The sequence below is a fragment of the Heptranchias perlo genome, chromosome 11 (assembly GCF_035084215.1).
Source record: "Heptranchias perlo isolate sHepPer1 chromosome 11, sHepPer1.hap1, whole genome shotgun sequence".
In the NCBI taxonomy this organism is placed as follows: Eukaryota; Metazoa; Chordata; class Chondrichthyes; order Hexanchiformes; family Hexanchidae; genus Heptranchias; species Heptranchias perlo.
Genome location: NC_090335.1, coordinates 48,329,342 through 48,344,337, shown reverse-complemented (window position 1 = coordinate 48,344,337; position 14,996 = coordinate 48,329,342). Strand labels below are relative to the sequence as shown.

The following is a 14,996-nucleotide window of genomic DNA, read 5'->3' as shown; positions in this document are numbered from 1 at the left end:
CCGACAGTCCAGCACTCCCTCAGTACTGCACTGGAATGTCAGCCTAGATTATGGGCTCAAGTCTCTGGAGTGGGGCTTGAACTCATGGCCTTCTGATTCCGAGGTGAGTGTGTTACCAACTGTGCCACAGCTGACAATGTTCGTATGGTGCATATAGATTCTGTCTTAATGCAACATGCTAGGACTTCCTTACATTCTAACACTGAGGGGTCGGCCATTTAGGACTGAGATGAGAAGAAATTTCTTCATTCAGAGGATTATGAATCTTTGGAATTCTCTACCTTACAGGGCTGTGGATGCTCAATCATTAAGTACATTCAAGGCTGAGATCGACAGATTCTTGGACTCTAGGGGAATCAAGGGATATGGGGATCAGGCGGGAAAGTGGAGTTGAGGTCAAAGATCAGCCATGATCTTATTGAATGGCGCGGCAGGCTCGAGGAACCATAAGGCCTATTCTACTCCTATTTCTTATGTTCCTATATGACAGAATCCTTCATTAACACTGCCACTGCATCCCCCCTTTTCCCCTCCCTATGAGAATCCCTACATGGTCAGTTTTCGGTAAAATATTAAAATGCCTACGTGGCAAAGAAGCAGAATGCAAAATGGTTAGAAAGGGTTAATTAGTTAGTAACTGAGATTGATACAAGTGGCCTGGCCCTCCTGCTGGGCCATATGTTTGCTTAGTCAGCAGGGTTGCATGGTCTTAGCAATGTAGAGGCTTTGATGTGAGTCAAGGACTGGTCTGAATGTCTCCATGTTTATGGCAGATCAATATAGGGAACGAGCTTAGCCAAAGTTGAAAGACATTCCAGGTTGGGAGATAAGGAACAGAAGGAACAGGGAAGAACATTCCAAGTTGGAAAGTGAGGAAGTTATCCCCTTTGATGTCTAACAGCAACATGATCAGCACATGGACGATTTATGATTGGCCGGAAATAATGTAACCTCGCATGGCAACCTATGCCCGGCTTATGATTGGTGTTGACCCTCGTTAAGTATGTTCCAACCCTATTCATCTGTATAAAAACGTGTGGATTTCTGTATGTTTTTGTTCTTGCTCTGCCAGCATAGAGGGACTCTATCAGGAGTCCAAATCAATGCTGCAGACTAAGAACCCTGCTATTAAAGTTGTGCTGAACTTTAAAATGTATTCGACTTCAGTTATTACTGAACCAGACTGAGGGGAAAGAATCCGGATCGTCACCTATCTCTCATGAAAATACCCATAAGGACATTGATGTGCCTTGCTACGTTAAAGGCACTATATAAATGCAAGCTGCTGTTGTTGTTTCCATTCAGGTAAAGGCCATCACTTCAGTACAGTCTTTCCTTGGCCTCGAAATAACTCTCTAAAGCTCCAAGCAGGTAAACCCTTCCTTCCTGCAACAAACACTGCAGCCATGCGTTGATCCTTCTAATTGTCCTCTCCTTAACTTATTTAGCGTGTGGCACTGGAGGTAATCTGGTGATTACAACCCTTGAGTTCTTGTTTTCTGCCCAACAGAACCTCAAGGCTAAACACCCACTGAAGCTAAACTCCACATTTTTTTGGCCTCTCATCACTGGTTTCTCATAGATCACTGGTTCCTAAAAAATGTATTAATTAGTGTTTTCCTGAGTTACTTCAATTGTATAAACAAATCCTTATGTCAACAATGATTGATTTGCAATTTTCAATAAAAACAGATGTTCCATTCATCCGTGTCTCTCCAAGCTAGGCTATCTAAAGTTAAAAAAAAGTTGATAGCTTTGATGTGAAACTAACTCAAAAAAACCTTAAATTTACCTTTCAACTTGCTAACAAATACTGTTATATACTAACTAAAGACATAACTCACCTTTTCACTTCGTAAAAAGTACATGTTCTGTGAATTGTTTACAATTTTTCACGATATGAACAGACGAAAGCACATATAGTGTAATTACTCCCTTTCTCTGTCTCACTGACTACCCTTACTCTCTGCAGTAAAAAATTAAGCATTTTTGATAATGAAATGGAAAAAAACTATCATTTCAATGCGAAGGAAAAACACAAAGAAACTCTGAAATCCTGTTATAGCATGAGGAGATGTGCCCTCTCCAATGGGAGAATCATACTGATGGATCCTGGTAAATTCTGCACACTGCACATTTTCAGAGTGCACCATGCTAGGAATTAAAGACACAGGCATAGTTGGTAACTTACTTCAGATTACAAAACAATAGCTCTCAGAAAAATATCAACTGCACACCTAGGCTTTCGAAAGAGTATTTATGAAGGCACTCAGACATAAAAGACAATTTTATAAGTGGTTTTAATAGTTATTATGAAATAATTCATCTACGTATGTTAGTTATAAATCTCAGGTGTGCACTAAATATTATCAAGTTCAGTGTCACCAGTCTTTCCCTTATAATCAGTAGTTTATTTTTATTATTGCCCAACATCCTGTCCTACGATGTCATGACCCGGAGACATAACAAAGAAAATCCCTTGTTCTATGAACTGGACATTATAATCTCACTCATGGCACCATGTGCATTTCTCCAGTCTTTCAAAAGGCAGACTGATCAGTACTTTAGAAAGATGACACCAGTTGTGTTATTTTATAAGCTACTTTTTACAGCTAGTAAGTGATTGCACAGAATAAATTAAAATAAATTTCACCTCACTTCAACTTAATTTCAGTAAACCTCCTCATAGTATAGAAAATAACAAAGCTCCCCACACTGCCCCGTTACAGGGCTAAAAATTCACTTTTTCTGGTCAGCCCTTTTTCAACCTGACCAGCACGAAACTGAAGATGACCAAACTTCCTCTCGCTAGTTTGGAATCACTTCACAGACTGACCCAGACCACGCATTTACCGGTCCTTTTCTTCCTTAACTGTACAGAAGTCAGTGCTTTGAGCTCTAATTTAGGAACATAGGAACAGGAGAAGGCCATTTAGTCCTTAGAGCATGTTCCGCCATTCAGTGAGATCATGGCTGATCTGTGACCTAACTCCATATACCTTTGGTTAACAAAAACCTATCAATCTCAGATGTAAAATTAACAACTGAGCTAGCATCAACTGCCATTTGCGGAAGAGAGTTCCAAACTTTTACCACCCTTTGCGTGTAGAAGTGTTTCCTAATTTTACTCCTGAAAGACCTGGCTCTAATTGTTATGCTATGTCCTCTAGTCCTAGACTCCCCAAACAACAGAAATAGTTTCTCTCTAACGACCCTATCATTTCCCCTTAATATCTTGAAAACTTCGATCAAATTACCCCTCAATCTTCTAAATTCCAGGGAATACAACCCTAATTTGTGTCATCTCTCCTTGTAATTTAACCCTTGGAGTCCAGGTATCATTCTAGTAAATCTATGCTGCACTCCCTCCAAAGCCAATATATCCTTCCTATGGTACAGTGCCCAGAACTGAACATTGTATTCCAGGTGTGGTCTAACCAGGGCTTTGCATAGTTGTAGCACAACTTCCACCCTATTGTTTTCTAGCCCTCTAGATATAAGGGTCAGCATCCCATTTGCCTTTTTGATTATTTTCTGTACCTGTCCATGACATTTCAATGTTCTATGTATATGGATCCCCTGTCTCTTTGGACCTCCACAGTTTCGAGCTTTTCACCATTTAGAAAGTACTCTGATCTATCCTTTTAAGGTCCAAAGTGGATGACCTTGCACTTGCCTATATTGAAATCCATTTGCCACAGTTTTTCCCATTCACGTAATCTATTAATATCGCTCTAAGTATATGCTTCCATCTACACTGCTTATAATGCTGCCTATTTTTGTGTCATCGGTAAACTTACATATGTGGCTCTCTATCCTGTCATTTAAGTCATTAATAAATACAGTGAATAGTTGAGGCCCCAACACAGATCCCTGTGGGATACCACTCATCACATCCTGCCAATTTGAGTACCTGCCCATTATCCCTACTCTATGTCTCCTGCTGCTCAGCCAATTTCCTAACCAGGTCAATAATTTGCCCTCAATTCCATGAGCTTCAACTTTAGCTAACAGTCTCTTATGGAGGGCCCTTATCGAATGCCTTCTGGAAGTCCACATAAACAATATCCATAGACATTCCGCTGTCCACCACTTTAGTCACCTCTTCAAAAAATTCAATCAGGTTCATCAGGCATGAACTATCCTTTACAAATCCATGCGGGTTCTCTCTGATCAGCTGTAAATTTTCAAGGTGTTCAGTCACTCTATCCTTAATTATAGACTCTAGTAATTTCCCTGACAGCAAATGTTAGGCTAACTAGTCTATAATTACCTGGTTTCCTTCTCTCACCTTTCTTAAATAGCGGAGTGACATGTGAAATTTTCCAATCTAAAAGGAACGGTTCCTGAATCAAGAGAACTTTGGAAGATTACAGATAGGGCATCTGCAATGTTCTCACCTACTTCCTTTAAAACCCTGGATGGAAACCATCTGGTCCTGGGGATTTGTCACTCTTTATTGTCATTATTTTCTTCATTACTGTTAATTTGCTTACGTTAATTATGGTGAGTCCCCATCCCGATTCAAAATTAGTTTCCTTGGGGTGTTCGGCATGCTATCCTCTTCCTCTACTACAATTACTGACGCAAAGTAATTATTTAACATGTCCGCCATTTCCTTATTTTCATTTACAATATCACCATTATCATTGATTTTGATATTCCTTGCAAGTTTTGTAGCTCTTCTGTTTGTCATCCTTTGCTGTTCTTTGTATCTCTCCCAATCGCCAGGATCTGTACTATTTTTGCATTTTTGTATGCTTTTTCCTTTTAGTTTTAGGTTGTCCCTTACCTCTTGTCTTTTTTTTTTTGGCAAGTAAAACTGTTGCCCCTTAGGGATATAAACTGTTTCTATATCACGTTAAATTCTTTTTTGAACTCCTCTCACTAATCATCTGTCATTATATCCATTAACAGATTTGCCCAGTTTACTGTGGACAGCCTCTGTCTCATCCCGTTGAAGTCAGCCTTTCCTAAATTTAGAATCATTTCCTCCATGAAACATCAGCTGTCCAAACATTTTTTCCCTTCTAAAATATATTTGATTCATACCCTTCCATCTCCTGCTTAAATATTTCCGATTACTGATCTACGATTATATTTGCCAAACTCCTACCCTGTCCAGGGACTGACCAGTAGGACTGCCAATTAAAATAGCTACTGAAGATTCCCTGGCAACTAACCCCTGCTGAGCTCCAAAGAACTGGACCAGTTCCAACAATAACAGGTGTGGACAAACACTAGGATGTTAAAAAAAATTCCTTTGTCTTAAGCAATCTGGATTCTAAATCGCAACTCCCAACACTGTTGTTCAAAGACTTCAAAATAACTGTTACTCTTAAGGTCTTAAACAATCACATTTAATATCAAATTCATCAAACTCTTTCTGTGACAAAATAGTCGAATATCCTATTAGGAACCCAATTTTGAGTGTTCAATACTGTCCACCTCCTACCTCTCTCCTCTTACTCTGCCAAACCCCTAATCCATGGCTGCATCACTTGAAGACTTGACTTCTCTAAGCTCTCCTTGCTAGCATCTCTGCTTCAACTTTCCACAAACTTCTACTCATCCAAAACACTGCGGCTCAAATCCTCACCCAACTAAGTTCCATATTCCCATCCTCTCCAAACTCCACTGGTTTCTTGTGCCCCAGTGTCTATTTCAAATTTCAATTTCAAAACACCAATCTTCTAGTCACCCATCACTTCTTCCTTTTCACCACTTTGTTGCTCATTCAGCCGATACACTACTGCCCTCTCGAACTCTGTACACAGTTCCTTCCTCCTTGCTTTCACAATCTTCCTCAAAGCCCTCCTCTTCGACCATGTTTTTGCTTACCCAGCTAGGTTCTTCATTATTTCCCCTCTGTTTCCACCACATTCTCCACCTCCTCATTATAAATGCTGCAAGGTGTTTTCCTGCATGCTTGGAGCACTATATGAACGCAAGATTTTGTTGTTGTCAGCAAGCTGAGAGGAAAAATTTCACAAATCTTTTTTCAAAAAGTTTTTTTTTTTGAGCAATTTGATTGGTTCACCTTTTTCTTTTTTTATTAGTTGCTGGAGTCCACATTTTTTGAGTTGTAGTTTTTTTGAGCTTCATGATCGGTGGATTTCATTCCTACTTGCTGATTGGTTTGATATCTGTTCAGTTGTGATTTGCCACTGTCTTATGAATACAAAATTTCAACCAATAAGTGTGACACAGAAATGTGAATGGGTTACGGGCGATATCAAAATATGACTGTGTGGACTTTCTTTTGACTGTCATACCAAATGTATAACAATAGATATAGGTATATTGGAGATTTAATTATAGCTGGTATACTTGTCCCCTTGAAAACAGGAGGCTTGACTAGCTCACTAGGCAGTAGGAGGCATATTACATTCAGGATCTACCTAGAAGTGATAGTGCCAGACAAGGAGCTTCAGATGCAGTGCACATTGAAAATATAATTCACAAAGAAGTTCATGATGCTGATGGTCTTGGATGAAATGAAAATTTGAGTGAACCTGCTTTGGATGGGGCAGCAAAATGTTAAGTGCCACTATTGAAGTAAGCTTTACTGAACTATGAAAGGAGGTAGAGGAAAACAGAAAGAGGAGTAGGCCATTCAGCTCCTCAAGCCTTTGTTCCATACCCCTTGATTCCCTTACCTACCAAAAATCTATCCATCTCAGTCTTAAAAATTCAACTGACCCAGCATCCATAGCTGTTTGGGAGAATGTTCCAGATTTCTACTACTCTGTAGAAAAAATGCTTCCTGATTTCACTCCTAAAAGCTGTAATTTTAAAATTATGCCCTTGTTCTGGATTACCCACCAAAGGAAACAGTTTCTCCATATCTACCCTATCCAATCCCTTTATCATTTTCAACACCGTGATTAAATTACCCTCAAGCTTCTATATTTAAGGGGATACAAACTAAGTTCATGTAACCTGTCGTCATAATTTAACCCTTTAAGCCCTGGTATCATTCTGGTAAATCTCTGCTGCATCCCTTCCAATGCCAATATATCGTTCTTAAGCCCAAAACTGAACACAGATGGCATCTGACCAAGGCTCTGAACGACTGAAGCATCACTTCCTCACTTTTGTATTCCAACTCCCTTGAGATAAAGGCCAACATACCATTAGCCTTTTTGATTACTTTTTGTACCTGTGCAACTAATTTTTTTTACTATTAACCACTGCTCCTCAAGATTATACTCTTTGCCTGTGCAGACCCTGAATCAGTATTATTCAATCCACCTCACTACCACCCTCAGGTAATCATAAGAGATGTAACGTATCTGGAAGAAAACTGATAAAAGCTATCATTCCAACTTAAATTATATGCTACTTTTTTCATGCATCTCACAAACCTCTTTAATCTTCTCTTGTTTCTCTCTGGTGTCTGGATCACCAGGGTCCCCATTATTGATTCCTACCAATTTTGGAATAGGTACAAGTGGTAGTTGTTTGCCTTCTCTTTTCTTCATATCTTGTGCCACTCGATTTTTCTCAGTCTGAATCTCAGCACGGATTTGATCTTTCGATTTTTTCAGTTTTTCCTTTGCCTCTTCTAGGGCCCTCTCATGATCTGCCCTGATCATCTTTCGAAGTTGCTCCTCTTCCTCCCTAGGGAATGGAGTGAAAACTTCAAAATTCCAGTAACAGGTCGTTCCACAGTACAACAACCATTTCAAAATCTAAATGTTACAATCCTAACCTTGTCGTCAACTTTCTGCTGTGCAGATTATATACCGTTGAGGAAAAGCAGCAGCTGAGTATCACAATTTATATTTATTTCAAAATTAAGAGTTGCCATTAGTGGTGTGAAAGGAGGGAGGATGCACAAGAGGCTGGAGTCAGAGGATCAGAGAGTATGGAGGGTTTGTAAGGCGGGAGGAAATTACAGATAAAAGGAGGACCGAAGGAAGGATTTAAGCACAAGAATGAGAATTTTAAATGAGCCACTGGGGGACCAGGAGCCACTACAGGTCAACAGGGACTGGGGTGATGAGTGACCAGGACAATGCTGGATAGGATACTGGCAGCAGAATTTTGGATAAGCTGAGATTTACAGAGGATGGAGGATGGGAGGCCAGCCAGGTGAGCACTGGAGTAATCAAGTCTGTCAAAGGTTTTAAATAGTTGATGGGCTGAGGTAGGAGCAGAGACAGAAATAGGCAGTATTTGAGATGAATAGACTACAAGGTCAGAAGCTCAGCTCAGGGGCAAACAGGAGAATAGACACTTACCAGCCTTGTAACCAAGGCCATATATTGAAAATACAGGTTAAACAGCAGAATAAAGTTAATGTGGTGGATTTCACTTGGTTACAGAATTTCTAACTTATTCCCCTCGAATACAAAAAAAGGGCCAGACACTACACTAACCCTTAATAATCGTAATCCTGAGGAAATACCCATGACAAAACTTATACATGGAATGTCCTAGAGTCTCTAGGAATTAAAGATTAATCTCCAGAAATACTTGGAAGCGTGTAAAGTTAGACGAGGATATGGTAAGGAGGATGGGAGCGGTCTGGGATGTCAGCTCTCGCGATTGAATTTTGGTTTCTCTTTTGGAAAAAAAACATTTTGCTCTGCGAGATCTGTAGTCAGTCGTCAAAGTGAGAGAGACTCAAAAAATGAAACCTGCAAGCAACCCAGGAGAAAAATCATAGGGACATTAAAAAAGTGTTTTTTTTTCCTTTTCGTTGAACACTTCTACTATTAGTTATAAAAATATTGGAGATGGGGAAAAAAGACTGACAGTCAAGAATCATCCAATCGAGTAATGAAGATTATTTCCTTTCCAATCAGCAGAGCAAGGCAGTGCATCGTGAGGGTGGAGGTGTTTGACAACCAATGGCAAGAGCATGGGGGCAGGGTGGTTGGAGGCGGGAGCTCATGCAATGAAACCTCCAGCAATACATCCGACCAGTGTTGGCAACCCTACGAACCACCACGGGGCCTCAATATACACAGGCTGAAGTATATGTGGTATGTGAAGAACTGACAATTTGAGAGCGTGCTGCCTGAAAACTGGGATATAGTAAAACAAAGAGCATCTTCCATAGCTAAACCAAGTTTATCAAATTAGCTTGGTGGTTTCCTGAACTCCGTAAGTGCACGACCTCAGATCACTGTATGTGAGAAAGAAAGATAGAAACTTGCCTTTATTTAGCACCTTTCACAGTCTTAAGACATTCCAAAGTGCTTCACAACCAATTAATTACAGTTTTTTTTTTAAAAGTGTAATCGCTGTTGCAATGTAGGGAGATGCTGCAACCAATCTGCACACAGAAGGTCCCACTAACAGCAATTATAAACAATTTTACAACACCAAGTTATAGTCCAGCAATTTTATTTTAAATTCACAAGCTTTCGGAGGCTTCCTCCTTCCTCAGGTGAACGATGTGGAAACGATTTTTCCACATCGTTCACCTGAGGAAGGAGGAAGCCTCCGAAAGCTTGTGAATTTAAAATAAAATTGCTGGACTATAACTTGGTGTTGTAAAATTGTTTACAATTGTCAACCCCAGTCCATCACCGGCATCTCCACATCATAACAGCAATTAGATGAATGACCAAATAATCTGTTTTAGTAGTGTTCTTTGAAGGATGAATATTGGCCAGGACACCAGGCGAGCTCACTTGCTCTTTTTCAATACTGTCATGGAGTCTTTTATGTCTATTTGGTGAGCAAACGGAGCTATGCTTTACCATCTCATCTGAATGACAGCGCCTCGGACACTGCAGCACTCCCTCAGTACTGACCCGTGTCAATCTAAATTATGTGCTCAATTCTCTGGAATGGAGCTTGAACCCATAACCTTTTGGCTCAGAGGTGAGAATGCTACCACTGAATTAAGGCCAACACTTGCTAGAAAGTACTTTACCTTAATTTGATTACTTGCTTTGACCTGAAATCACTCTGTGTTAAGTGGTTCTACTTGTTTTACAATCACAATGTATTTGCATAGGAATAATGCCTTTGAAATGACATTCTGCATACCATACAGCAGTGTGTATCTTATCAACAGATGCAAAATAATTTAAGGTGAACAAATTTAAAGTGACCAGCCACAATAGATAATAAAAACAAATAGACTTTATAATTTGAATTTCAATAGAACTCCTTTTGGCCACAATCTACAACTGACAATTATGCTTACACTTCCTCTGCAGGAGGGATTGCAGAAGAGGATGGCAAAACTGACTCAATTCTTTTCACCCAATAAAGGGCAAGGTCAAACAATCAGCATCATCCTTAATGTCTCCAAATCAAGTTACTGAGAAATACACACACGTAGGGTTTCCCTTTGGTAGCAGAAAAAAATGTGCACTCCATTTAGGGCACACATCCCACTTACGCTAGTCGAGAGAGTTTACTCTTCCTGCCTCCCTGCGAAGACAATCATTAGTTATCATTAGACAACAACAACTTGCATTTATATAGCTCCTTTAACGCAAGAAAATGTCCCAAGGCGGTACACAGGGGTATAAAACAAAAACTGACACCAAGCCAAAGAAGGAGATATTAGGAGAGGTGACTAAAAGCTTGGTCAAAGAAGTACATTTTAAGGAGGGTCTTAAAGGAGGACAGCGGTAGAGAAGAGGTGGTTTAGGGAGGGAATTCCAGAACTTAAGGCCTAGATGACCGAAGGCACGATTGTCATTGCTGAAGTGAAGGGAGCATAGGATGCACAAGAGTCCTGAGTTGGAGGAATGCAGAGTTCTTGGAGGATTGCAGGGCTGGAGGAGGTTGCAGACATAGCGAGGTGTAAGGCCATGGAGGAATTTGAACTCGAGGATGAGAATTTTAAAATCGAGTCATTGGTGCACCGGAAGCTAATGCAGGTCAGCGAGCACAGGGGTGATTGGTGAGCGGGACTTGATGCAGATTAGAATAGGGGCAGCAGAGATTTGGATGAGCTCAAGTTTATGGAGAGTGGAAGAGGAAAGACTGGCCAGGAAAGCATTGGAATAGTCGAGCCTGGAGGTAACAAAAGCATGGATGTGGGTTTCAGCAGCAGATAATCCGAGACAGGGGCAGAGACAGGTGATGTTACGGAGGTGGAAGGCGGTCTTTGTGATGGAGAGCATGTGGGATCAGAAGTTCAGCTCAGGGTCAAATAGGACACTGAGATTGCAAATAGTCTGGTTCAGCCTGAGACAGTGGGCAGGGAGGGGGATGGAATCGGTGGCTAGGGATCGGAGTTTGCGGCAGTGGCCGAAGACAATGACTTCGGTCTTTCCAATGTTTAAATGAAGGAAATTTCTGCTCATCCAGTACTGGATGTCAGACAAGCAGCTTGACAACAGAGAGGCAGTGAAACGGTCGAGATAGGTGGTGGTGAGGTCGAGCTGGGTGTCGTCAGTATACACATGGAACATGACTGAGTTTTCGGATGATGTCGCCGGAGTGGTCAGCAGGTTAGTAGGAATAGTGTCAAGAGAGCAGGAGGTGGGTCTCATGGACAAGATGAGCTCAGAAAGGGTATGAGGAGAAATAGGAGAGAAACTAGAGAAAGATGCAAGTTCAAGGCTAGGGCAGGCAGGAACCTTGTGGGAAGTTTGGCTTGGTGGACTGGGGAAGAGAAGGATGCGGCAGAGGCAGCTGAACAGGTGGTCCCAATCTTAGTGACAAAGAAGTCCATGAGCTCCTCACACTTGTTGTTGGAGGTGAGGGCGGAGGGGGCAGGGGAAAGGGGTTTAAGGAGACGGTTGGTAGTGATACAGGTACAAGTCCTTTGCTACTAGGCTGTCCAGCATCATTTTCTAAAAACAAATATAAAACTATATTTCTTGATAATTATAGTTATCTTTGTCCAGTAAAAGCTTTTCAAAAAATCTGCTTGTTCATCAAGACTATAATTCTTGTGATTACAGCTGCTGGAGAAAATGTAGGAAACACAGAGTTTTTATCCATTAAAATATATACTTCAATGCAGTACTGAGGGAATGCTGCACTATCGGAGATGCCGTCTTTCAGATGACACGTTAAATCTCCCAGGTGGACATAAAAAAAAACCCCATGGCACTATTTTGAAGAAGAGCGGGGGCGTTCTCCCCAATGTTCTGGTTAATACTAATCCCTCAGCCAACACCTAAAATCAGATTATCGAGTCATTAGCATGTTGATGTTTGTGGGACCTTGCTGTGCGCAAATTAGCTGTCACGTTTCCTACATTACAACAGTGACTACACTTCAAAAGCACTTAATTGGCTCTAAAGTGCTTTGGGACATCCTGAGGTTGTGAAAGGTGCTATAAAAATGCAAGTCTTTCTTTTATTTAGCATACAAGACTTTGTACCTAGCAACATATAACAAGATTACAAGGTAGTAACACATTCCTACATATGTATTGTTCTTTACATAATACATAGAAAACCAAACTATAATGGGAGAAAAAACTTGTAAGTGTCAATGTCTACAAAGTGGGCAGTTACAACAGAACTGAAAAGATATCATGAAAGACAAATCACTGTGGAGTACCATGTCTTGAACATGATTACAACATCCTAGCTAAAAAGGGCAGTCATCATGATAATGTTGAATTCAATAGAAGTAACATTTACACCACAATTCAAAGTACCTTTAATTATTCACAAAAATTCTGAATTAAAATGCCACCTGTAAATGGTGGCAACTCAATATAACATTACAGTAACAAAACAAAAACTATCCATCATGTCCCTGTTAAATCAAGTCAATTGATACAGGAATGGCATAAGCAATCTGATTTGAAACTTCACTGTTCTGTCTGACATGCCAATACAAGATAGTGAGCAACACATGTACATGGACAGGACCTCAGAAAATGTAAATAAAAGATAGAAAGAATAAAGTTCAAATTGTGAACAGAGACAAAAAAACAAAGAGGGGGGGGGGGGAAGAAAGAGAGAGAGGAGGAAGAAGATTTATTTAGCGCTTTTCACCACCTCAGGATGTCATAAAGCACTTTACAGCTAATGAAGTACTTTTTGAAGTGTAGGCACTGTTGTTATGTAGGAAACGCCACAGCCAATTTGCACACAAGGTCCCACAAACAGTAATGTAATAATCACCAGGTCATCTGTTTTTTTAAAAAAGTTTTTTTTTTATTCGTTCATGGGATGTGGGTGTCGCTGGCGAGGCCGGCATTTATTGCCCATCCCTAATTGCCCTTGAGAAGGTGGTGGTGAGCCACCTTCTTGAACCGCTGCAGTCCGTGTGGTGAAGGTTCTCCCACAGTGCTGTTAGGAAGGGAGTTCCAGGATTTTGACCCAGCGATGATGAAGGAACAGTGATATATTTCCAAGTCGAGATGGTGTGTGACTTGGAGGGGAACGTGCAGGTGGTGTTGTTCCCATGTACCTGCTGCTCTTGTCCTTCTAGGTGGTAGAGGTTGCAGGTTTGGGAGGTGCTGTCAAAGAAGCCTTGGCGAGTTGCTGCAGTGCATCCTGTGGATGGTACACACTGTAGCCACAGTGCGCCGGTGGTGAAGGGAGTGAATGTTTAGGGTGGTGGATGGGGTGACAATCAAGCAGGCTGCTTTGTCCTGGATGGTGTCGAGCTTCTTGAGTGTTGTTGGAGCTGCACTCATCCAGGCAAGCGTAGAGTATTCCATCACACTCCTGACTTGTGCCTTGTAGATGGTGGAAAGGCTTTGGGGAGTCAGGTGGTGAGTCACTCGCCGCAGAATACCCAGCCTCTGGCCTGCTCTTGTAGCCACAGTATTTATATGGCTGGTCCAGTTAAGTTTCTGGTCAATGGTGACCCCCAGGATGTTGATGGTGGGGGATTCGGCGATGGTAATGCTGTTGAATGTCAAGCAGAGGTGATTAGATTCTCTCTTGTTGGAGATGGTCATTGCCTGGCACTTTTCTGGCACGAATGTTACTTGCCACTTATCAGCCCAAGCCTGGACGTTGTCCAGGTCTTGCTGCATGCGGGCTCGGACTGCTTCATTATCTGAGGGGTTGCGAATGGAACTGAACACTGTGCAATCATCAGCAAACATCCCCATTTCTGACCTTATGATGGAGGGAAGGTCATTGATGAAGCAGCTGAAGATGGTTGGGCCTAGGATACTGCCCTGAGGAACTCTTGCAGCAATGTCCTGGGCTGAGACGATTGGCCTCCAACAACCACTACCATCTTCCTTTGTGCTAGGTATGACTCCAGCCACTGGAGAGTTTTCCCCCTGATTCCCATTGACTTCAATTTTACTAGGGCTCCTTGGTGCCATACTCGGCCAAATGCTGCCTTGATGTCAAGGGCAGTCACTCTCACCTCACCTCTGGAATTCAGCTCTTTTGTCCATGTTTGGACCAAGGCTGTAATGACGTCTGGAGCCAAGTGGTCCTGGCAGAACCCAAACTGAGCATCGGTGAGCAGGTTATTGGTGAGTAGGTGCCGCTTGATAGCACTGTCGACGACACCTTCCATCACCTTGCTGATGATTGAGAGTAGACTGATGGGGCGGTAATTGGCCGGATTGGATTTGTCCTGCTTTTTGTGGACAGGACATACCTGGGCAATTTTCCACATTGTCGGGTAGATGCCAATGTTGTAGCTGTACTGGAACAGCTTGGCTAGAGGCGCAGCTAGTTCTGGAGCACAAGTCTTCAGCACTACAGCCAGGATGTTGTCGGGGCCCATAGCCTTTGCTGTATCCAGTGCACTCAGCCATTTCTTGATATCACGTGGAGTGAATCGAATTGGCTGAAGACTGGCTGCTGTGATGGTGGGGATATCGGGAGGCGGCCGAGATGGATCATCCACTCGGCACTTCTGGCTGAAGATGGTTGCAAACGCTTCAGCCTTGTCTTTTGCACTCACGTGCTGGACTTCGCCATCGTTGAGGATGGGGATGTTTACAGAGCCTCCTCCTCCCGTTAGTTGTTTAATTGTCCACCACCATTCACGACTGGATGTGGCAGGACAACAGAGCTTTGATCTGATCCGTTGGTTGTGGAATCGCTTAGCTCGGTCTATAGCACGTTGCTTCCGCTGTT

General features: G+C 41.9%; 1 protein-coding gene across 2 annotated transcripts in view; it reads right to left on the bottom strand.

Moving 5' to 3' along the window:
- man1a2 (mannosidase, alpha, class 1A, member 2) overlaps positions 1-14,996 on the bottom strand; it is a 142,810-nt gene that overhangs the window by 113,359 nt on the left and 14,455 nt on the right. For both annotated transcript variants that reach the window (XM_067992950.1, XM_067992949.1), the window contains exon 2: positions 7,368-7,623. In XM_067992950.1, the coding sequence (XP_067849051.1) occupies positions 7,368-7,623 (256 nt within the window). The remainder of the gene's footprint in view (positions 1-7,367; positions 7,624-14,996) is intronic.